The 26,968-nt window shown below is 22.4% G+C and overlaps 1 protein-coding gene across 2 annotated transcripts; it reads left to right on the top strand.

Annotated features, from left to right (window-relative positions):
* The first annotated feature begins 645 nt into the window (after positions 1 to 645).
* LOC122511528 (J domain-containing protein) lies at positions 646 to 26,968 on the top strand. Of its 2 annotated transcripts, none has more exons than XM_043626838.1 (5): positions 646 to 760; positions 4,159 to 4,683; positions 12,531 to 12,632; positions 13,463 to 13,579; positions 25,426 to 26,968. In XM_043626838.1, the coding sequence occupies exons 2-5, from the start codon at positions 4,600 to 4,602 to the stop codon at positions 25,642 to 25,644; spliced, it is 522 nt and encodes a 173-aa protein (XP_043482773.1). In that variant the 5' UTR covers positions 646 to 760; positions 4,159 to 4,599; the 3' UTR covers positions 25,645 to 26,968. The 2 variants fall into 2 exon arrangements, with proteins under 2 accessions (XP_043482773.1, XP_043482780.1); XM_043626845.1 differs by having other exon boundaries at positions 682 to 760; positions 4,545 to 4,683.

Genomic DNA, 26,968 nt, shown 5'->3' with positions numbered 1-26,968 from the left:
GAATTGCGAGTTAACTGAAAAGAAATTATTGGCTAAAATAGAAAAATTTGAATGTTTTTGTATTAGAATTCGTGGTAATTTCATAGTTTATGAGACTAACAAAAAAGAAACAAAAATTTAGAATTTTCTCATGAATTCTAAACTTTAAATTTTTTTTCGTATTTTTATTAATAACTTTTCATTGAATTCCCTTACTTATCTGACCTGTAGTAACTTTGAATTGATTCTCTTTCTGTATTTTTACTCAAAAAATTTTAAAACATAATTTAAAAAATTGTTGCTTCTTATTATAGTTGCTGATTGGCTGCTTCGTTAGTAACATGCGCATTTCAAGACGCGCCTGTAGACCCGCAATTCAGTCCCCAGTTATACTCTCCTGGATGCGTATCCAGTATAAAAATAAAATAAAACAAAACAAAGATTCTATATTTTCTATACGAATTACGAATTTTTACAATAGTTTTCATTTTTATTTTCATTTTCTTTTCAATTTTATCAAAATTAAATACTGCGTCGTTTACAAAACTGATTATTTTAAATTCAAATCTCGAGCGGTAAAGCAGAAGCGAAGAACATGAATAAATGCGTGGAAGGTCGATGAGAGTGAAAGTTGTTCAGAATTCCCCCGAATGTGAAATACGTATATTTGTATACATATGTACATTCGTACATTTATGAGCTGTCATGTGAATGAGTTCTCGAGTTTTACATGAACCGTGTCAGTTATCACCAGTTTTTCATTTATCTTCTCCATTTATAAGTATGAAAAGATTATTCCTATTTATTATAGAAATAGAATTATTTTTTCATTAATTACGTAATTTTAGAATTAAAAATATTTTAAAAGCAACTTATTTTTTGTTAAAAGCGCAACAACAATTAAAATCAGTTTCAAACTAACGAAGGTGAACTTATTTTGATGCATTTTATAACTTGTGATCTGCAGGTGAATATTTTGAAAATTGCGGAAATTCATTTCAAATTAGTGACTTTAATTTATTTAAAATTTTCAATTTTATATTATATTTAGTTTTGCCTTTTACATTTACTTTTTGCTTTTAGTTTTTATTTCTATTTACTGTTTAGATTTTATATTTATTGAGTGCACATAGAAATTAAATACGTTCTATGAATTTTATATTCGAAGTGAAATAATGAATGAGATTCGATGTTTATATATATTCGTTTTATTTCAATTTATTGATTAAACTATGAATCTACATTTTTCTTGATAGTATCAAATAAATACTAAACTGGATCAAATTGATGCTGAAAATTTAGATCAATTTTTAATTAATTTAATTTAATTTTTAATCAATTTTTCACATTTTTTTGGTATCAATTTTCATTGAAATTTGATACTATAATAAGTTCAGTGCCTTAAACAAAGTAGAATTTTCTTTTTCTCTAGTGTCATTAAAAACTGTTTTAGAAAGCTATTTTCAAAAATTTAGAGAGATTATTGGAGAGACGTATTTAAACTTTTCACCTTAACAAAAAGAAAGTAAGAGTGACCGCTCTAGTAGAATATGATTTCAAGAAATTGATATTTTCCCGATGTTTTTTTTAATTTTTCTTTTATAGTAAAATTTTATATAAAAAAATCTATATTAATAATTGAGGAGCAATTTTTCAAAAGTTGATAAATCCATTTTTCAAAAAAATTGAGATAAACACGTAATCAAAATATTAAAATCCTTACAATTGAAAAAATATTTTTGCCTAACCTTGATGATTTTTAATTTAAATTTTTTCATTAGAAAAAATTACCAAAACCTTAAAATTCCCTTATTACGATAGACTTTAATTACAAACAGAGCGTTTTAAACAGAAAAAATATTCGAATTGTTGCAAAGAATTTTATCAAAAGATTTGATAATAATAGAATTCCTTCGAAGACTTTTATTATTTATAGGAAAATAATTTAATTTTCGCGAAGAATTTTGCTCAAATTTGTGAAAATTCTAAATGAATTCTTTTTAAAGAATTTCTTTGAATTTGAATTTTTTAAAAATAATGGAGTTTTTTTTTAAATTTTTAATTTAAAATTTTGAAAATAATTGAATTTTATAAACAATTATTGTAAAAAATAATTGCATTTATTCAAAAAATATTAAAAATTTTTTAAAAAAATTAATTTTTTTATGAAGTTTTAATAAAATATTGTATTAAAAATAATTGAATTTTCGTAAAGATTTTCACTATTTATAAATAATAATGGAATTTTTGCGAAGAATTTATTAAAATTTTATAATTGAATTTTTTCGAAAAATATTATAAAAATTTTTTTTAAATTGAATTTTTTCGTGAAATTGTTTGAAATATTATTGAATTTTTGATAAGAATTTTACTATTTATAAATTTAATCGAATTATTTGAAGGATTTATTTAAAGTTTAGAAAATAATTGAATTCTTTTGAAATATTTTATATCGAAATTAAAAAAAATTGAATTCTTTAGTGAAATTTTCTTGAAAATAATTGAATTTTTTCGCAGATTTTACTATTTATAAAAATCATTGAATTGTTTCGAAGGATTTTTTAAAATTGTAGAAAATAATTGAATTTTTTCGAAAAATATTAAAAATTTAAAAAAAATTGAATTCTTTTATGAAATGTTCTGAAAATTTTATTAAATTTTTGCAAAGATTTTTATTATTTATAAAATAATATAATTGAATTTTTTCAAAGGATTTAAAATTTTAGAAAATAATTTTATTTTTTCGAAAAATATTAAAAACTTAAAAAAAATTGAATTCTTTTATGAAATGTTCTGAAAATTTTATTAAATTTTTGCAAAGATTTTTATTATTTATAAAATAATATAATTGAATTTTTTCAAAGGATTTAAAATTTTAGAAAATAATTTAATTTTTTCGAATAATATTAAAAACTTAAAAAAAATTGAATTCTTTTATGAAATGTTCTGAAAATTTTATTAAATTTTTGCAAAGATTTTTATTATTTATAAAATAATATAATTGAATTTTTTCAAAGGATTTAAAATTTTAGAAAATAATTTAATTTTTTCGAAAAATATTAAAAACTTAAAAAAAATTGAATTCTTTACCCAGATAACCAGCGTACTATTACTGTACCAGCCATGTACCTTCGCACTGTACCAGGTACTGTAGTGGTATATCGTACAGATAATGGCGGAGAAGCATTGTAAATTCATAAACTAAAATCCCAAATAGTTCGGCGTACTGGTATTGTACTTAGTGTTATACTCGTACGGAGTACTTTGGCAATTTCATAATTCTATCCGTATGACATACCGTTATTATACTAGTATCGTACTGGTATGTACATACTTTATTATTCCGTGCTAGTGCAATATGAGTACGATACCAATACGCTGTACTAAAAAATAATGATTAGTACGCTTGGCTATCTGGGTAGTGAAAGTTTCTTGAAAATAACTGAATTTTTGCAAAGATTTTACTATTTCAAAAAATAGTTAAATTGTTTCGAAGGATTTATTAAAATTTTTAAAAACAATTGTATTTGTCAGTGAAATTTTATTAAAATTTTATTTAAAAATAATTGAATTTTTGCAAAAAATGTTACTACTTTGAAAGATAATTGAATTTTTACGAAGAATGTTATTATTTATGAAAATAATTGAATTCTTGCGAAGAACTTTTGAAAAATTTAATTTAAAATTTTTGAAATTAATAAACAAGAATAATTAATTTTAGTACATTAGTTAATAATTGAATTTTTTTTAAAGTTTGAATCTGAAATTATTCAAAAATTTATATTTGAAAATAAGATAGGTTTTGTAATTTGCATAATAATAATAATAATAATAATAGATTGAATGTCACGTTCCGTGCGCGTAATATTTGCTAGTCACTAATTCAAATTAGTAAACATTTTTACTAATTCAAATTTAGAGAGAAAGTATTAATTTTGTCTAATACAATTTTTATTTAAAAAAAAATTAAATAAGTCTCTGAGACAAATAATACTTTTATTTAACTCCAATTATATTTGCGGTTTAAATAAAATTTGTCTCCGCATGCACTATAAAAAATTGTTTTTAATAATAAAAAGAATAGAGAAAAATTACTAAAATTCTTCATTGAAGGGATATAATTTAGTTTTGAATGAAAGTTTCTTTAAAAAAAAAAAATTTTTGTTACGACGTATACAGGAAATTGTCGATATGAATTGGTCATCAGAATGTTAGTAGTGCACATTGAGGAAAGTGAATCGATGTGCGCAGTTACAAATTTAACGACGTTTCCACGGCGCTGGCGCTTTTGATTTCCCGGGGAATCGGGACTCTCCGGGTCTCGATCAGCTTTTCCTCTCAATTCTCAATATTTTCGAGCGCGCATCAGTTACGTTCTGTCACTGCAACAAGTGAAAACCCCCTCTTTTTTTGTTTTGGGGCAGAAAAATATATATAATCGCGATATATCTGCGACATATTTTTTCGTGAGGATTCATATAATAAATTTTAAATTAAAACTTGAAATTGCAAACAAAAAGTGCTAAACGAAAAGGAAATAAGGAAAGTTCTGTTTTGAAATATAGAAAATAAAAGAAGAAAAGGAAGAAGAAGAAAAAGAAGAAAGGAGAATATAAAAAAATGAGTGTTGACGATATCCTTAATTATACACCTGATGAGAATGAAGATCTTTACGCGATTCTAGGATGCGATGAATCTGCAACGGTAAATGATTTTATTTAAAATTTTTACTATTATATTTCTGCTTCAATTTTAGAACTTTTTTTATTATTATATTTATTCTTTCAATTTTTAAATCAAAATTTCAAAAAAAATTCATTTCAACAAATTTTGGTGATGAATTATTTACTATGTTTTTAATTTAAATATTTTGTTTACATAACTAAATGTCAATAGTTTTAAGCTAATTTCATTAAGAAAGGAAAATGCGAACTTTTACGAATACGAAATCACTTCAAAATGAAAGGATCTGGAATTATTTATTAACACACGGCAAGAGATAAATCTTATTTTTAGCCCACTTTTGACTAAAATCGTTTACAAGACGAACGTTTAGAACTTTTTACTAAAAGTAAGTAAAATTTATTAATAAATTAGTGGAAATGATTATTTATTAAAAAATAGTTTTTGGATTAGTAAATTTTACAAATAAATAATCATTTCTACTAATTCATTATTAAAATTTACTAATTCAAAAGCAAAAGGTCAGGAACTAATTGAAATTAGTAAACATTTTTATTTTCTACTTTATGCTTCTGAATTATTTAGTTTTACTAATAAATTAGTAGAAATTACTAATTCTTAGTCAATAGCTTTTGAATTAGTAAGTTTTACAAATAAATAATAATTTCTACTAATTTATTAGTAAAATTTACTATAATTCAAAAGCAAAAAGTCAGGAACAAAATTGAAATTAGTAAACATTTTTACTTTTCTACTTTTTGATTTTAAATTAGAAAATTTTACTAATAAATTAGTAGAAATGATTAGTGTCAAAATATAGCCTTTGAATTAGTAAATTTTACTAATGAATAATCATTTCCACTAATTTATTAGTAAAATTTACTAATTCAAAAGCAAAAAGTCAGGAACTAATTGAAATTAGTAAAAATTTATACTTTCCTACTCATTGATTTTGAATTATTTAATTTTACTATAATAAATAGTAAATTTTAATAATAAATTAGTAAAAATTAGTTTGAATTAGTAAAATTTACTAATTTAAAAGCAAAAAGTTGATCACTAATTCAAAGTAGTAAACATTTTTATACTTTTTTACATTTTGCTTTTTAATCAGCTATTTTTATTAATAAATATATACCCTCCGAACAAATAACGAACTTGAAGTCCACAACGTTTATCAGCGAAAAAAATTTATTTAATGCATTCAAGTATTATTTTTGTTTTAATATATAATTGTAAAATAATTATTATCAAAATATAAACATTAGTCTTTCTTTTCTAAATATTTTTGTGTTAATAGGGTAAGTGTACCAATTACCGATGGTGTCCCATTTGTCGATGTTGCCATGGTAATAACCAAAAAATATTGTCTAAAATGTCTCATTTGTTTATAAATGTAATAGTAATATATTTTTTTCACATTTATAACGCATAAGAAAATTACTATTTATCAATTATTGCATTTACAATGTAATACAATGTTTAAATAAAATACAAAGTTTGTTTACTCGACAACTGGAACCACCCTCGACAATTGGTACGTTTACCCTATTGCTGCGTCATTTTTAATTAATTTATTAAGTGAACAATTTTTTTTTCGTTAATCAACGTTGTGGATTTCAACTTGGTAACAAATAAAATTGTCCGTTCCAAAAACGTTTTTAGAACGTTTTTGGAACGAACATGGTTTTTTGCCAATAGGGTAGTAAACTTTACCAATAAATTATAAGAAATTAGTTTGAATTAGTAAAATTTACTAATAAATAGTAAATTTTACTAATAAATTAGTAGAAATTAGTTCAAAAGCAAAAAGTCAGTCACTAATTCAAATTAGTAAACATTTGTTACTTTTTTACTTTTTGCTTTTTAATTAGTTAATTTTACTAATAAATAGTAAATATTACTAATAAATTGGTAAAAATTACTATTTATTATTAAAATTTACTAATTCAAAAGCAAAAAATCAGTCACTATAGTTCAAATTAGTGATTATTGATACTTTTTGCTTTTGAATTAGTAGATTTTACTAATAAATAGTAATTTCTATTACTAATTTATTAGTAAAATTTGCTAATAAATCAGTAGATTTTACTAATAAATAGTAATTTCTACTAATTTATTAATAAAATTTACTAATTCAAAAGCAAAACTCAGTCACTAATTCAAATTAATGCATAATCATTTTTACAAACTCAAATTTAGAGAGTAATTTTAAAATAAAAAATAGACTATTTTCCAATCATTTTGATTTTAAGATGTAAAAAGTTTGAGAATTATTTTTTTCTTATTTGAATACTTGCAACCTAGATTGCAACAATAAATTAATTTATTTTAACAATAAATCATAGTATAAACAATACTAACAATACAATAATGACAATAAATCATACAATTTCCTATACATTAATAAATCATATAGTCTTTAATTATTTCAATGTTAATAAAATAAAAGTACGAAATATTTGTCCTAACTTAAATTAATATTAAATAATATTCATAAGTTATTTTCAAAAACGTTAAATTTTAATTAATTTTTAAATTAATTTCTGGTCTCATTTGCAATATAAAAATGTAAATGTAATTATATTTATTCGGAAGAGCTGAAAGAGATATTATCCTGAGATTAAGTATGAGAAACAGTTTGACAAAAAGGGTAAAAGAAAATGTAAATATTTGATAATTTGGTGGCACTTAAGAGCCACTCTGGGAATACCACGAATGACAAATGAGGAACTTTACGAGGAACAAAGTTCTCTTTTCTCTCTCTCTTTCTCTCTCTCTGAGCTGATTTTCTTCCACAAAAGTGTGTTACAATTGTTTTGTTTATTTCGTAATAAAAATGGTAATTTTTACATTGTTTATTTTTATTATTATTTATATTTGGTTGATAAAATTATTGTTAATATATATTATGTGATATCCCTGACAATGAAAATTATTAATATCCTTTAATAACTTTATTTCATTTATTTTTATTTTTACATTTTAAGAATGTAAATTTATCATTTTTAACTATAACTTTTTTTAGTAGAAATGTTTACTAATTTGAATTAGAGGCTGACTTTTTGCTATCGAATTAGTCAATTTTACTAATAAATAATCATTTCTACTAATTTATTAGTAAAATTTACTAATTCAAAAGCAAAAAGCAAGGAACTAATTGAAATTAGTAATTACATTTTTACTTTTCTACTTTTTGCTTTTAAATTAGAAAATATTACTAATAGTAATAAAAAATTATAAATTTTATTTATTTGTCAATAATACATTAGTATAAAATACTAATTCCAATTAAGAGAGCATTATTATTATCATTATATAACTTTATTTACTCTACTTGCGCATAACAAGGTTCGGTGATTCATTTACAAAAATTATTATTATTATCTTTTTTTATTGTTATTATTATTAGTATCACCTTTTTTATGACTTAAATTATATAAAAACACATATTTTTATATGTAATTAGAGTAAAAATAGAAAGCAGATGACGCCTCAATGTGTATATGTAATTTATATTATGAAAACGCCCACAATAAATCTTTAAATTGCATTTGATGCACAATATGCCCATTAATTATACATTACATAATAATAAACATCAAAGTTCGAAAATTTCTCTTGAATATTCATGAAACTAATTTCCATTTTGTCCTATTTCAGTTCGCTTGCGTTGTCTTAACGATCCTTTAAAATATAATGAACGCTTTCAGTAAGCATTTGCGACACATTCACTTTAATAAACAAAGCACCTAGTGCTATTTTCTATTTACATTATCTACAACTTAAAACATTTACACCAATTTTTTTTTCAATTGCCTTCTTCTTTTATTATACTGAATACCAATAATTTACAGTTTTTCATTTTTGACATGAATCTATCACCTCTATACATTATTCATTAACATTTTTAAGTGTAGTAATAATAATGAATATTTGCATTTTGAGATTACTAAATATAAAAATGCATATAATTATACTCTCTAAATTTGAAAAATTAAAAAAATTATTATTAAATTATTAAAAAGTATTGCAGCTTAAATTAACACCAAAAGAGATTAAATTAATCAATTTTTAAATTAATTTTTTCCATGAAAAAAATGTGTCTAAATCAAAACCAAATCATTTTTATATAAAACATTTTGAAAAAATAATCCTTCGACAGATTAATTAATTTTAAAGGAATTTTTATAGAATTTTTTCATATAATATACAATATAGACACAAAAGCATTCATTTCTAATTGAAAGGATTTTCCTCTTTTATATTATATGAAATGGAATAATTTCAAATAAAGAGATATTCATCTTTTTTCATATACGTCAATTTCAGAAATGTCAACATTGTTTACTTGATTAGAATAAATTATAAGGGTTATTTTAGCCTTTTCTTTTTATTTGATCCATTTATTCATGAAAAGAAACATACACGGCGAAAATACATTATTTTAAATTTTTTAAATGGGAATTCAGTTTTAAAAAAAAGGGTAATTTTTGAAATTGAGTGAATATTTTTTTTTACTTTTTCTTTTCATTATATCCTCTTTAACTTAGATGTTTTATTTAATTGTTTTCTGTTAATTAATATATATTTTTTATTATCCTTTTTCGTAGTCTGCAATTTTTATTAAATTTTGAATCAAAAATTTTTTGTTTACTTTTGTTTTTTAAAATTTTATGAATTTTACAATATCCGAAGTAAATTGCAACAAAAAATATTATTAAAATTTACTTCGGATTTATTAAAATTTACTCCAAAAATAGTGAAAGTTGGTATTAAAAATTGTTGTTTCGAGAATCAATTTTACTATTTCCAAAGGAAATTTTTTTTATAAAAATTAAAAAATTTTTTTCAGGAGTAATAAAATTGACTCTATAAATAAAAGTTTCAGTATACATAGCTAATTGCAGGTTACTAGGTTACTAGGTTTGATGAAAATTTGAAGAATTTTTATACAAAATTAACTTAGAAAATTGGTAAAATTTGCAATTAAAAATTGTTATTTCCAGAGAAAAGTCAATTATTGATATTTTTTTTCATCTTTTTCCGTAGTCCGTAACTTTTTTTTAAATTTTTAATGAAAATTTTTATTAGAATGCTACTTTTGTTTTAAAATTCCATTAATTTTACGATTTATGAAGTAAATTTAAAAAAAAAAATTACTAAAATTAACTTGGCTCTTGCGGAAAAATTTCCTTCAAAAATAGTAAAATTGAATATTAAAAATTGTTATTTCCATAATTACTTTTACTATTTACAACTGACAATTTTTTTTATAAAAATTATAAAAATTTTGTTTAAAAGTAACTCCTAAAATTTACTCAAGAAATAATTTTTAATATCTAATTGTAATGTTCGAGGAAAATTAGAATAATTTTTATAAAAAAAATTAACATTGAAAATAGTAAATTTTGCTATTAAAAATCGTTATTTCCAGAGTAAATTTTATTACATCCGTATAGTAAATTTTATTTGCAAATTAGTAAAATATATACTTGGAATTTATAGTAAAATTTATTCTGAAATTAATACAATTTGTCAAAAATTTTAAACAGTTTGGCTTTTTCCTACAAGTAAAAGTTATTTTATATTTGTTACCTTTTATGAAAAAGTTTTCAAGTTAAAAAACTCTTCTCTCTAAATATAAATAATTAGTAAAAATATTTACTAATTTGAATTAGTGACTGATTTTTTGCTTTTGAATTAGTAAATTTTACTAATAAATAATAATTTCTACTAATTTTTTAAAAAAATTTATTAATTCAAAAGCTATAAAAGTAAAAAGTAAAAATGTTTAGTAATTTGAATTAGTGACTGACTTTTTGCTTTTGAATTATTAAATTTTACTAATAAATAGTAATTTCTACTAATTTAATAGTAATAAATTTACTAATTCAAAAGCAAAAAGTCAGTTACTAATTCAAATTAGTAAACATTTTTATTAATTCGAATTTAGAGAGTGAGAAATAATCTAGAAAGATTTTTAAGTTTCAAGAAACTAAAATTTTTTCAAAATTTTCGAAAAGTAAAAATTTTTGTTTTCAATCATAACTAAAAATTTTTCTAACTTCCAAAAAATGACAATTTTTACAAATTTGTCTTAAAAATGAAGGGAAAAAAGGTGAGAAAATTTATGAATTTAAAATATTTATTCATTTATGAAAAAGAGTCTATGATCCTTGCCTTATTGTTTTTTTAAGAAATAATTTTTCTTTAAAATCTAAGCACATAAAAATTAGAGATAACTTGGAAAAAATTTCTTTTTTTTATTCGTTTTTAAAAACGTTGCAGAATTCAGCTTCATAAAAATAAAAAAATGTAATTTTATGAAACAAGATTATTATTACGTATTTATTTTTTTCTAATCATAATTTATTTATTTTTAATTGACACCTTTTAAGAAATTTGAGGGTGAGTGCAAAAAAAAAAATAAAAATCAACTTTAACAATCTTTTTTCTATTATTTTGATTCATCTTCCAGAAGAATAATATTTCAATCGTATAAAAAAATTCTTTAATGCAAAAAATAATTTCAATGAAAGAAGAAATAATAAAAGTTATCTTTTATTCAACATATCTCCATAAATAAAGAAAAAAATCCTCTTTTTTGTACATTGATGAATATTTCTATGTTTGAAAATAAAATTTGATTTTCATCTGTTTGAAACTTTGAGACTTCATTTTTTCGATGCAAGTATATCGTAGCCTTCATAAGATTTTTCGTAAGACATACTTTAACAATAAGACAATTGTAGTGACATGACGCAAGGATTTCTGCGGAACAAATTGCTGGTCAATTATTTTCTTTGTGGTTTCCTTTTTTAGACTATTTTTAGTTTCTAAATTTATCTTTTTTGTTTTGTATATATTAAGGAAAGTGTTAGCCATTAAAATGTAAATTTGTATTGATACGTTTTTTGTCTCAATTTCATATCCTTAGAAAAACTGTTACCAAAAAAGATTAAATTAATCAGTTTTTGAATGAATTTTTTCCTCATGAAAAAAATGTGTCTGAATCAGAACCAAATCATTTTTATAACATTTTGAAAAAATAATAATTCTTCACGGAGAGAAAAATCAATCGTTTATAGCATGAATGTTTTGTATTTTAAAAGTATGAAATGTTAGTATACTATGACTGCAAGAAAGTATACTGCGATTGCAAGAATCCTATGCTTTTTCGGAATTAGACCCTTGCAACTGGCTATTAGGCCACGCCCAGAGCCTGGGCCGACCAATCAAATTGCAGAAAACTTTTACCGAAATCGCATAGGTTTCTTGCAATCGTAGTATGAAGAACTTCATGCTAAAAAGCCCAGATATTTCTCTCCGTGTTCGATGGATTATTTTAATTCCTGACGGATTAAAGCGTTGAAAATTATATTAATCCATTTTGGTGTTAGAATAATACCACAGAATTTTCTGTGTAATTATAATATTGTATTAATTATAATATTTGTATTATTTATATAAATATTAATTCAATATTGTATTATTATTTATAATATTTGTATTATTTATAAATATTAATTAAATATTGTATTAATTATAATATTTGTATTATTTATAAATATTAATTCACAGTTAATTCTTGTTTATGTTTCGGCTATTATAAAAGTTATAAAAGCGGTTATAAAAGTAAAATAATTACGCGGAAAGTTAATGTTTGAACAAGTTTCTTTTTGATATCCTAGGAATAAATTAAGGGAACTTTTTAATTAGAAATTAAAATGCAATGAGCTGATTTCTTAATTAAAAATTAAAATTGAGAATCTATTTTAAACAGATATTAACAGTATATAGTGTTATATACCGGCATTTTTATATTGATGTCATAAATTATTGACCTATTGGATTTTAATTTTCAGGTTGAGCAGATCACTGCCGAGTACAAGGCTTTGGCTCTTCAGTATCATCCCGATAAAAATGAGGGGAACAAGGAGGCGGAGGCCAAGTTTCAACAACTTAAAGTACGTTGTACACAAAAAATTTATTTTCTACTTTAATGATATTTTCATTTTTTTTTTTTTTTTTTTTTTTTGTAATAGAAGTGAAATATCAAAATTTGTTTTTATTATTCCGCAATTTTTCAAACTCTTTTCCATTTCAATTTCAAAATTAAAGAAAAAAATATCTTGCAATTTTATTCCCCCAAGAAAAAGTTGTTTTTATTTTCAAAGAAAGTTAATTTTTAGATGACCCAGTTTTTCTTTGAGAAAAAAGTTTAATAGAAGTCGACTCATTTTACAAAATTGGTCTTGCATTCAATGTAAGCATTATATATATACAATATGCTTCAAGATCACTGTAATATTGTAATTAGACTGAGAACAAATTTTTTTAATTCAAAAATAAGTAGCTAATCAAAAAAATGTGTTTGAATTAAACAAATTTTTTGAATTAAACGTAATTTTTATTGAATCAAACTTATTGTGTATTGAATCAAAATTATTATGTTTAATTCAAAAATAAATTTTGATTGACTGTATAACAAAGATTAATTATAATAATTAAAGGAAGGGAATTTTTAAATTTATAAATTTTAAATTTAATAATAATAATAATTTAATAATTTATAAATTTTTTAAAGATTAATTATGTTTGATTAAAATCTATTATTTTCTCAGTGTAAAATGATTGATAAACAAATATTTCAAAACAAGTCAGTGGTATAAAATCTTGCTTTTATAGTTTAAATTTCAATGGCAAATATTTTTGCATTTTTGGGTTTTTTTTTGAAAACGTAAATGATGTATAAAAAAAATTAATGCTGCAATAGCCACCTTCCATTCACTTTTAGAATGCCAAGGAGATATTATGTGACCCTGAAAAAAGGAGCAATTACGACAAATGGCGACACAGTGGGATCTCGATTACTTATAAAAAGTGGCTTGGAATGAAGGAGTCAGTTCACCAGGTGAGTTACGTTTTAATTTAATCTCCTGTGTAAACTGGTTCACTGGCGGGTTTCAAGTAGATTTTCCACTAATTCAACAAAAATTATCATAAATTAGAATTTCCTTTAGTATAACGTCTCAGTCAAGTCTTATAGTGTCTGCCGTAATTTATTAATTCACACCGCTGCGCTGTCTCAAAACGGACATATTATGCAATTCAATAAATGCAAGTAGACTTTATAAAGTAGTAAAAAAAATTTTATTGTTAATGACCTACAAAAATAATAAAAATTAAAATTAAAATAATTATAGTACTAAAATAATAATAAAAAAAATAAATTTAAAAAATAGATAAATAATAAAAAAAAAATAATAATATTAATAGTGTAATAATCCCCAGCAAAATTAGTTCCCCAGTTTTTCATATTTTTACTTTTTTAATAGTAATAAAAATAGTAATTATAAAAAGTAATTTTATTTTAAAAAATTGAAAAATGCGTTATGGCTGGTGGCACTCAATGACGTCATTCCTATTTTTTATACTCTCCCTCTTTTGAAATAAAAATATTGATTAAAGACATTTTTAAAAAATTAATTGAGTCCTTGTGATTTGTTGAAGAAAATAAGAATAGAAATACGTTAGAAAGTATTTCAAAATTATTTCACATAAAAAAGGATGTTATATATATATATATATATATATATATATAAATTTTATCTCACAATGGGATTCTATAAATATATAAATATAAATATCAATGTAAATATAAATATAATTATAAACACAAATATCAATACAAATTACAAATAAATATAAACAGAGTTTCCACGCAACCTGGAAAACTGAAAACCTGGAAAAGTCAGGGAATTTTTAACGGAATCCTGGAAAATTGGTGTTTTCTATAGTTATTGTGTTTATTCTTTAAATCTAATACAAAATCTTCAAATTTTCCTATTTCTGACAGTAATTTATTTTCAAATATCTTAAAAACTTGAATTTTGGAGAAATTATAAATGATTGCAGAAATTCAATTATTTTCAAAAATAATAAAATTCTATGCAAAAATTCAATTATGTTCCAAATTTTTTAAAATTCTCGTAAAATTTCAATTACAATTTTCAAAAGTAATAAAATTCTTCTCCGAAATTCAAGTATTTTCAAAAATTTTAATAAAATTCTGCGGAAACATTTAATTATTTTCATAAATAATAAAAATTTCACATGAAATCAATTATTTACAAATTTTTTATAAATTTCTTCGCAATGATTCCATTATTTTGAAAAATAATAAACTTTTTTTTTTAATAATTAGTAAAACTCATTGTAAAATTTCAATTATTTTTAATACAATTTAAATCGAATTCCACGAAAAATGTTGAAAAATATATTTTTATTATTAAGTTTTATTAAAATTCGACAAAAGAATTCAATGATTTAAATTTTGTTGATAAAATTCTTTCTGAGAATTCAATTTTAAGAAATATTTAATTATTCAACAAATTATTCATTTTTGTACCTATTCAAATAATTAAATTCTCGTAGAATTTTCTAATAAAAATTCATTCAAAAATTAATTTCAGTTTCAAATTTTAGATTATGTTCAAAATTAAAAAAAAAATTCTCTTCTAAATTTCAATTATCTTTATAAATAATAAAACTCTGAAATTAAATTATTTCCAAAATTTTTTAATAAAATTCTTAGCAGAATTTCAATTATTTTCAAGAATTTTCCAAATGAATTCAATTATTTAAAAATGTTTTTGGCAAATTTCTACACAAACCTTTAGTTACTTTCATAAATAATAAAAACTTCACAGAAATTTAATTATTTACAAATTTTTTATAAATTTCTTCGCAATAATTTAATTATTTTCATAATTAGTAAAACTCATTGTAAAATTTCAATTATTTTCAATACAATTTTAATCGAATTCCACGAAAAATGTAATTATGTATTCTTAAAAATTTTATTAACCCGATGTTTGTTTCCGACCCACGGGTTGGTCGAAAGAATTCAGTCTTAAGAAATATTCAATTATTCAATAAATTATTTATTTTTGTATTTAAATAGTTGTAGAATTTACTTATAAAAATTCATTTAAAAATAAATCTCATTGAAAATTTTAGAGATAGTAATTGAATATTAAAAGCATTATAATATGAATTTTTTGAGATTTTCAAAAATAATTGAATTTTGTAAACGTTTCAAATTCAAATCTTTGGAAAAGTTTTCAAAAGAATTCAATTATCTCGACAAATATAAGAATTCTTCCCAGAAATTCAATTATTTTCAGGAGTTTTAATAAAATTCTTTGCTAAATTTAAATATTTTCATAAATAACAAATATTTCTCAGAATAATTCAATTATTTTTAAAAGTAATAAAATTCTCAATAGAAATTCAATTATTTTCAGGAATTCTTTTTAAATTCTTGACAAGATTAAATTATTTTTAACAATTTTAATAAAATTGTTTGCAAATTTCAATTTTAATTTTTTTTTTAAATTAAAATTCTTCTGAGGGATTCAATTATTTTCATAAATAATAAAATTATTTTTAGGAATTCAATTATTGTCATAAATACCTAATAAAACTCATTGCAGAATTTCAATTATTTTTAATACAATTTAAATCCAATTCCACGAAAAATATGATTATTCTTAAAAATTTTATCAAAATTCGTCGAAAAAATTCAATTATTTAAAAATGTGTTGATAAAATTCTTTATGAGAATTCAATTTTAAGAAATATTCAATTATTCAATAATTATTTATTTTTTTTATCTATTCAAGTAATTGAATTCTCGTTGAATTTTCTAATAAAAATTGATTTAAAAATGAATTTCAGTGAAAATTTTAGATAATAATAATGGAATATTAAAAGTATTACAGCGTGAATTTATAGTAATAATTGAATAATTTTGAAAAGGTTTCAAATTAAAATCTTTGGAAATTTGAATCTTTTAAACTTTTATCTAACAATTCTGTAGAATTAATGTTTTTGAAAAAGTTTTTGAATTTCTTTGAAATTTTTTTTGCTAATATATATATATATATATATATATATATTTAATTGAAGAATTGCCGAATAATCGAAATTTAGTAAAATTGAATTGTAAGCAAATGGATTTAAAAATTGTTAAAGAACTTTTTCAAAAATTATTAAAAGTAATTGACTTAAAGCAAATTTTATTTAAATTTCTAGAAAACAAGAATTGAATTGAAATATTGAAAATAATTTTGAAGAAGTTACAGTAACAATATTCTTAATCTTATAATATAAAATAATGATTTTATTACTCGATCAGCTTTAATTGTTTATAAAACAATAAAGAAATAATGGATCAATCCGAGTCGAAGAATCGAAGTAATATATTTCTTACTCATATTTTATATAATATTCATCTAAGTTTTTGAATTTGAAATTTTTGAAAATCTTAATTTTTACTGAAAAGTAATAATAATTAAATATTTATTTAAAAATAAAGATAATGTAAATACAATTTTAACAAAATTAAAAATTATAAAATATTAATGTCATTGAATTATTAAGTAAGTCGTAAAATGATAAATACAGTGAGAATAATAAAACGAGAGGCGTTGTTTTGTTAAACTATTGAAAGCAAATGAGAATAAATAACGAAACTGATTTGTTTTGTTACCTTCATAAAAAAGCTTATAATAATAAAAATCTCATAAAGTTGATAAATTAACTTTAAAATTACATAAATTAAAAGAAGAGACATAAAAAGTGATGTAGAATATTATTAAAAGTTGAATTTACAATTTGTTATTTTTATATTTACTAATATCACGCAATTCAAAAGTTTGCGATTCATCAATTTATTTAAAATAATATAATATACATGTAAAAAAATAATTTCAGGGGAATAGAAATCTACTTTTTATATTTTATGTCTGCAATTTTTATAAAGCGTAATAAAATTGTATATACATGTATATATTTACATAAAACGGAGGTGTTGTATGAGCTTTTTTTTAAAATTACTTTAGAAAGCTTTTAGTAATGAAACAAAAGTGAATACGCTGGTTTCCATAAAACTTGATGTTTATTACGCGCCATATTTAAAAAAGAAGAACTTAAAAAGGGCAAAAGTGAATTTTGCTTTTAAATAAAAACTATGCTTTTGAAAAAAAGAATATTGCTCTTCTTCATGTATAACTTTGAGGAAGAATTAATTACTGTCAATAAATAAAAGTTTAATTTTATTGCTCTTAGTATTTTTGTTTATATTAGTATCGCTCTGATTCAAATTAAGAGAGAAAATACCTACTTTTTATGAAATCAATTAATTATTTTGTTTTTAATTGTATAGTAACTTTTTAAAAAATTTTTATTTTAAGAATTTTTATAATTATAAATTATAATTAAAAAAATTGAAAGAAATTATAATCTTTTAATTAAAGGTCATTTTGTCAACCAAAAATATTTTTATTTTAAAATGAAAAAGTTTGAAATTATAGTCTGACTAAAACTTGTTTTTACTACTGAAATAAGTAAAATTGGAGTGAAATTATGTAAACACGTTTGTCTGGCTATAAATTGCTTTTACTACTTCCACAAAAGATATTAAGTGTATTAAAAAACCGTTAATCATTTTAACACTGTCCTTTGCTGATAATTATGTAGTACAAAAAATGTAATTTATTGACTAAAAGTGACTTTAAATACTAGAATGGAAAAGTTTAAAACTTTATGTTTGACTAACATTGACTTATACTACTGATTTTAAAATTAAGAGAAATTTATATAACTGACTGAAACTTGCTTTTACTACTGAAAGTAAAATTAAAATGAAATTAATTACATTCTTTTGTCTGACTATAAGCTGTTTTTACTACTTTTACAAAAGTTATAAATGTATTAAAAACCTTGTATAAGTTTAACACTGTCTTTTATTACCAGTAAAAAATTTAATAAAGTCTATTATGGTGTCTGACTAAAATACTCTCTTACTACTAGAAATTTGACTAATTTTATAGTTATATTTATTTACTAATAAATAATTAGTTTTTTTTAACTAATAGGGTCATTTGGGGTAAATGTAAACAAGGGGTAAATGTAAACAGTAGATGTTTCAGCTAAATTTACAAATTAAAAAATAAGTACGACGTCAATATTTTTACCTCAGCTCACCTACAAGATGTTCTGAGTATTGCCAATATTTTATTTTGACAATTGGCAATGCTATAGTGTAAGTTATTTTTTAATGCAAAAAAGATTGAAAATCAAAGTTTTACTGTTTCAGTATTTTGTCTAGCATTTGCATAAAAATAAATTTAAAAATCAAACAAAAATATGTAATTCTTCCTTATTAATGCCCTAACAAAAATTGACTTTGATTTCTGATTTTCGTCAATTTAGTTAATAAATAATTAAGTGTTTACATTTCCCCCGAGAATTCGAAAACTCGGGGTAAATGTAAACAGAACTTGAACTACATTTTAAAAGAAAAAAATTGAATAATAAATTTGCTTCTATTTCACAATTTCATTAATTTGGCAATGTAAAATTACATAGAATTCGTATTATTCAGCGACCTCAAAAACCCCCTAGTAGCCAGATTCAAGCAAATTTGATCAATTTTTAAAAATATTATTTTTAGGTTCATCCGCCATATTGGATCCACCATTTTGAAATTTAAAAATTCGATTTTAGATTCTTATTCAGCAACCTTAAAAACTTCTTTTTAACAAGTTGAATGAAAATCTATTAAAATTTGTTCAAGTTATTCAAGTTTTTACATTACTAATTTTGTAATGGTTGATTGTTTATTTTATATGATACATTATATCAGTCAACTGGTTGATTTACTATACATCTACGAAGAATTTTTTTTCAGTTTTTCCATCCCTTAAAACAGTAGTATACTTGAAATAACTTGTTTCTTAAACCTCGCTTGACTACAGTGGTGTTTACATTTACCCCGAATTTTAGGAAAATTTCAAAATCTCGGGGTAAATGTAAACAGTTAGTTTTAGGCGATTCAGGTGCATCAATATTTCTTTGTACCTCATAAAATTTTTCTAGGGAACACTAGCAACAATTTCATGCAAAAGAAATCCGTCCGTTTTACCTTTTAACAAAAAAAACTAATGTTTTTGGTGAAAAATAGATATTCCGTTTACATTTACCCCAATTGACCCTAAATAATTAGTTATCTATTACTAATTGCTGAGGCAAAAAGTCAGTCACAATTTTTCTAATAATTAGTCATTTTTAACTAATTCAGATTTAGAGAGCTTATATTATTGTAATTAAAACTAAAAGTATTTAATTATATTTTTAGAACATTTTAATAATGAATTAAAATAAAAATAATTTTGCCTGACAAAAAACTGTTTTTACTACTAATTCATATGACACCAAAATAAATTGAATTTAAAAATGATGGATAAAAATATCATTCCTCCGACCTTAGCTTTAAGAGAATATTGATATTTTTAGCTTATATCTTATTACTAAATTTTACCGGAAGTGTCAAATTCTATTATTATAAAATAAACGAATTTAAAGCATATTCTGTCTGGCTAAAACTGGATTTTTTACTTATTTTAGGACATAACTTTTTTTAAAATTAAAACTCTTCATTTGAAAAGCACATTCTCCGTCAATTCTTTAAATATTAATTAGAAACTCTTTATGAGTTAGCAAAACAAAAAAAATATTTCATGCATCTTCTCCTCCTTTTCCATTTTTTAACGAAAAACTCAGTAAAATTGTCATTTTTTTTGTAATAAGTTAGGAAGATACTTTTAGTAACGTTGAAGGACAAAATTCTTAATTTTTACAAACTTTAAAAATATTCTATTTATTGCTACTTTAAAATCTTTTTATGTTATTTTATCAGATTCTTTGAATTTCGAAATTTTTTTATACGAAGTAACAATTATATAAAGTAACTTTTACTCTCTGTAAATTAAATAACCAAACTGTTTGGAATTTCTGTCAACTTGTACTATTTTCAGAATAAATTATAAAATTTACTGTTGAAATAACGATTTTTATAATTGCAAATTTTACTATAATTCGAAAGTTAATTTTTGTATAAAAATTTGTTTGACAGAGTCAAAGTTTACTATTTTTGGAGTGAACCTTAATAAATTTGAAGTAAATTTTACTAATATTTTTTGTTGCAATTTACTTCGAATATTGTAATATAAAATTCATGAAATTTTAAAAACAAAAGTAAAGTTGTAACAAAAATTTTAATTCAAATTTTAGAAAAATTGCAGACTACGAAAAAGAATAGTAAAAAAATATATCCTATTAATAAAACAGAAAATAATTAAACAAAAAATCTGATTTAAAGAACATGTAACGAAAAGAAAAAGTGTAAAAATCTTTTTAAAAATTCTATACCTATGCTAATACAATAAATTGTTAATTAATTTTAAAAATCTCCCTTTTTTAATGTTCGAAATTTGTGGATCTCGAAAAATAAGAGGAAATCCTCTAAACTTGAGAATTTATTTCTCAATGTGGAAAATGGTGATAGTGTGGAAATGTAAAATAACATTAATTAGGAAATTTAAATGCCTGACTTAAACTTGTTTCTACTACTGAAAGTAAAAGAAGAATGAAAATTATGTAAATACTTTTGTCTGACTAGAAATTGGTTTTACTACTTCCACAAGAGTTGAATGTACTAAAAACTGTATAACAGTTTAACCCTTCTGTCTTTTACTACTTGTATAAATTTTAACCCGTTTTAAGGGTCGCTGATTACGAATCTAACATTAGTTTTCCAAAATTCAAAATGGCGGATCCAATATGGCGGACAACGAAATAAAAAATTTATCAGATTGGCTTGAAACTGAATACTCGGGGGTTTTTAGGGTCGCTGATTACGAATCTGTCATTATTTTTTCAGGGTATTTATCGAAATTTAATTTCACCAAAAATTATCATACTGATGTCAGATTAACCAGTTTCAAACAAATTCAATAAATTTTAAAAAATTTTCCGCCATATTGAACCAGATATTTTGAATTTTGAAAAACTAATTTCAGATTCGTAATCAGCGACCCTGAAAATCCCCAAGTATTCAGTTTCAAGCCAATCTGATCAATTTTTTATTTCGTTGTCCGCCATATTGGATCCGCCATTTTGAATTTTGGAAAACTAATGTTAGATTCGTAATCAGCGACCCTTAAAACCCTCGAGTAACAAGTTTCAAGCAAATTCGACGAATTTTGAAAAAATTTCTGCCATTTTGGATCCGCCATTTTGAATTTCGAAAAACTGATGTCAGATTCGTAATCAGCGACCCCAGAAACCTTAGGGTACCAAGTTTCATAAAATAAATGAAGTACTTCGACAAATTTTAATAAAATTTGTAAGAATAATTACATTTTTCGAGGAATTCGATTAAAATTGTATTAAAAATAATTGAAATTCTGCAATGAGTTTTATTATTTAAGAAAATAATTAAATTCCTATAAAAGATTGTATTATTTATGAAAATAATTGAATTTCTGTATGGAATTTTTATGATTTATGAAATAAAATAATTCAAAGTTTGCGTACGATTTTATTCAAATTTCTTTTAAATCATTAAATTCTTTTGAAAACTTATGAAAATAGCGTAGATATTGAAAATCATTGAATTGAGGAAGATTTTATGAAAATAATTGAAATTTTGCCAAGAATTTCATTAAAATTTTTGAAAATAATTGAATTTCGGAGAAGAATTTTATTATTTTTAAAGATAATTGAAATTTTGACGAGAATTATTTATAATATTTCTTAACGTAAGTAATTGAATTTCTGCGAAAAATTTTATTCCTTTCGTAAATAATTGAATTTATTTAATTATTTTCAAAGATTTGAATTTGAAACCTATTCAAAATTCAATTATTTAAAAAAAATTTTTTTAACTGAAATTTACTTTTAAATCAATTAATATTAGAAAATTCTACGAGAATTTAGGTAATTATTTAAATACAAAAATAAATAACACTGTGCAACAATTTTCGGTTTATTGTTTCTTTCCCAAATGAGTGTAGGTCTAAATTAAAGTAGACGTATGCAATAATGAAACTCCAAAGGAGTTTGCAAACTTAGTTCATTTTATATTTTTATGAAATTTAAAAATTCATTTTACAATTTTTGATATTTTTGAAAAATCTTGCGTCTTCTGTGATATATAATTTTAAAAATAGATTGTTGAAGAAAATTGTTTTGAACATTTTTTGCTTGGAAAAATTATTAAACAATTAAAATCTGATTATTTATTTACATTATGGTTATAAAAAAATTGTTGAAAAAAATGCAGAAAAGCTCATTAAAATAGCTTTTATAATCAATAAGTACTATACACTTACACATTTTTATTTCCATTTTTTTAAATATACTTATATTTGACTCATTACTTCATTCATATTTCTATTTATGTAGCTAAAGATTGGAAATTTTAAGAAAATTTCACAAAAATGAGTTAAGTTCAAATGCTTATAAAAAATAAATTTGAGCTATGTTTTAAAAACCCTTGCAGGATTAAATTACTGTGCCAGCTGGGAAAAAAATGTGTCGCACAGTGTAATTGAATGTTTCTAAAAATTGAATTCTCATAGAAAATTTTATCAAGTAATTTTTAAATAATTGAATTCTTTCGACGAATTTAAAGACTTCGATTAAAAAATTTAATTAAAATGGTATTAAAATAAATAATTGAAATTTTGCTAAGAATTTTATTATTTATAAAAATAATTGAATTCATGTGAAATTTTTATTATTTATGAAAATAATTAAATGTTTGCCAAGAATTTTATTAGAATTTGTTTTAAATGATTGAATTCTTTTGGAAAATTTTATTAAAATACTAGATATTGAAAATCATTCAATTGAGGACAATTTTTGAAAATAATTGAAATTTTGCCAAGAATTTTATTAAATTTTTTGTAAATAATTGAATTTCGGAGAAGAATTTTATTATTTATAAAGGCAATCGAAATTTTAACCAGAATTTAAAAATTTTTTTAACATAATTGAAGTACTGCTAAGAATTTTATACCTTTTGAAAATAATTGAATTTCTTAAATCATTTTAAAAGATTTTAATTTGATACCCTTTCAAAATTCAATTATTTCAAGAAAAAATTTTAACTGAAATTCATTTTTAAATAAACTTTCAGTAAATTAGAAAATTCTTTATGAGAATTCAATTATTTAAATACAAAAAATAAATAATTGAATGTTTCTAAAAATTGAATTCTCATAAAGAATTTTATCAACAAATTTTTAAATAATTGAACTCTTTTGACGAATTTTGAAAAAAAATTTAAGAATATAATTATATTTTTCGAGGAATTCTATTAAAATTGTATTAAAAATAATTGAAATTCTACGATGAGTTTCATTATTTATTATTTATGAATGAACTAATTTTTATTGGGTTTTGTACATCAATATCCTTTCTATAGAATATTATATAACTTTCTATATAGGAAGTTCTTAGTTGATATTTCCAGTCTGATTTAAATTGACTTTTACTACTGCTTTCAATTTTACAAGACTGTAACTGCCTATAACTCACTATAACTGAAATAAACTTTTATGCCCGGTTCCACCAACTCGTAGTTAAAGGTTCGATTAACTAACGGTCCGCTAAAGTTTAAGGCGCTGTTAAGTTGACTTTAACCGCCTATGCGTTCCACCAACATGTTATAAGCCATGGTTAACTAAACGTATACTATGTTCGAAATAACAATAGTACTTTATTATGATTGGTCAATTCTAACGAAAAGTGTACGTTTTCTAGATAGAATTTTGACTTTTTCCCTGATCCCTCTTTCAAAAATTGAAACAGCTAAAAATAAAATTTCTTACTGTCCTGATCAAAAAGTCCAAAGAAATTAAAAATCCAATGAAAAAATTGAGATATAAAAATCTAAATGGTTGCCTTGAATAAAATTGTTCTTTTTTTGAGTTGCTCATTTCGCTGACTGTGAATCGAAAGTACATAATTTAATGATTTTATTTTTTAAATTTACTTGTATATAGTTTTCTCGTATGCATTTTAACTTATTCAGTTTTCCTATATACACTTGAATTGTGGGAAATTGATACCGCCCCAACAAATTTTTTATTATTTCTTAATAAAATTATTTTAAAAATTCAAATCTTTCAACAATTGAATTAAAATTTACAATTTTAACCGAATTTTAAATAACATTATTTAAAATTTGTATTAATTTAAAGAAAATTTCAATTAATGTGTTTATTTTTTAATAGAATTTATTTACAAAATTGAAGTATCTTTGAACAATTGAATTAAAATTTCTTTGAAATAAAATTTATTTGACTTTTCCCTTAATTTTACTGACTTATGGTTCATAAAATTTATTTTTCTAGCAACAAGAATTTCACTATCTGTCACTTTTCAAAACACTTTTTAGGTTAGAATACGTTAACCGGCTGTTAACACACGTTAACCGAGCTATTGTGGCCGGTTAGATTCAACATCGGTTAAATCGAGATAACGTTCCGTTAAAAGTTGGTGAAACGCAAGTAGAAATTTGACGGTCCGTTAATGTCTTAATCGAGATTAGTGGAACCGGGCATTAGTATTGGAATTGATTATTTTGTGCCATTTTCGAAAATTTATAAATGATAATCCTGCAATTGGTCTATTATGTGACTCTTGGATTTATTTCAATAAAAAAAGAATTAAATTAAATTAAATGAAAACTATAAAAATTAATGTCCCTCATCTCAATATGAAATTATTTTTTTGCATATTAAGAACAGGTTATGATAAATTATTGTAATTCCCTATTAATTAATGATAACAGTATGATTAAAATGAAATTGAAAAAATGTTATTAATTTTCTGTTTTATTAGTCTATGCACTGGAGCACACCAAAGACGAAGGACAGGATGTTGCCGGATAGCGCAAGTGCTGGTGGTCCTCCAAATTTCTTGAGGAGTCAACCGATGAACGCTCACAGACGAGCATCAGAAGGAGGCGCAAATATTCACTATGGCGCACGCAAAGATGTCAATTGGGAATCACAACCTCCAAGTGAGGTTGTCAATAAATTTCGCAATTACGAAATTTAAAATCCCAACGAACCGAACCGAGAATATATATTGAAGAGTGTTGCATTTCTAAATGGCCCATTATATTCGATGACTGCAAAAAACATGGAAAACAAACAATTTCAAGCGAATATATAATATACGATGAGAGATCGAGGGTAAGGAGTGTTATTATATCAAATAAATTCAAATCGCTTTCTCGCCACTGTCCAACAAATTTCCAATCGTCAATTCGTTTTTCAAAAAAACCAGAATATAATAAAAAAAATAAAAATACTTTTAAGACAAGAAAAAAATTATTAAATTTTTAAAGTCTTTAGCAATTATATTTATTATTATTTCAATTTTTTTTAATAATATTCAATATTGTACAATTTTTATTAATTTTATATGTTACCTTTGGAAAAATTGAGACAATTTAAAAATTTGATAACCTTTTGTTGAATTTTTCAATAAAACATATTGGAATCGATTGTATGAATGAAAGAGAGAATTGAAAGGGACCAGAAATCGAGAAATGACTCCAAATGAAAAAAAAGAAAACAGAAAAAAATGAAGAGATTATATTTATCAAGAAGCTTATAGAAAACTCACGTGAGTAATTAAGATTTATATAGTACACAATATTGAACGAGAGCAACAAAAAAAAATATATAAACAATTATTTTTGTTGTTATATAGTTTATAAAAAAAAATATAAAATACCGTTGGACAGTGCTCATTCTTATCAAGAATGTGAATAAATGAAAAATAATTGAATTTACTTATTTCTAAAAATGCTTTTATGCAGAAAAAAAAAATTTTCCTCGAAAAATCAAAAGCAAGCGTAAAATCACTTAGTTTTCTTTTATTCACAAAAAAAAGCAATTTTGAAAAAACGTGAATAATTTTCTTCGAATCGTCATACAAATAAAAGAAGAATTTAAACAAATTACACGTTTTTTCGCCCAAATTTAAATTGTAAGTGTATAAGTCTATATTTGTTAAGATATACTATATTGTCGTTCCATGAAAAGAATAAAAAAAGTGTTGCCCGTTATACGGCGGAGGACTCAAGACTTGGTCAAAGAAATATTTTTTATATAAAAATTTTTCAAATTCAAAAATGTATCAAGAAACAACACTTTTTTCTCGTGACTATTAAATTTTTGAATTTTTTTATTCAATTGAGGAGCAGGCTGAACAAATTTTACAATCATATCAATAACAGGCCTCGGACTACATACGACATTTTAAATATTATTTGAATTAGCAACAATTCGCGCGCTAAATTTTTACTTCAATTTTGAAATAAAATCAGAAATTTAAAAATACCTAGAATTTAAAAATTTTTAATTCAAATTTT

This window comes from Leptopilina heterotoma, unplaced genomic scaffold (assembly GCF_015476425.1).
Source record: "Leptopilina heterotoma isolate Lh14 unplaced genomic scaffold, ASM1547642v1 Lhet_121, whole genome shotgun sequence".
Taxonomy (NCBI): Eukaryota; Metazoa; Arthropoda; class Insecta; order Hymenoptera; family Figitidae; genus Leptopilina; species Leptopilina heterotoma.
Note: the sequence above shows the minus strand (reverse complement) of the source record. Positions and strands in the feature narration are given on the sequence as shown.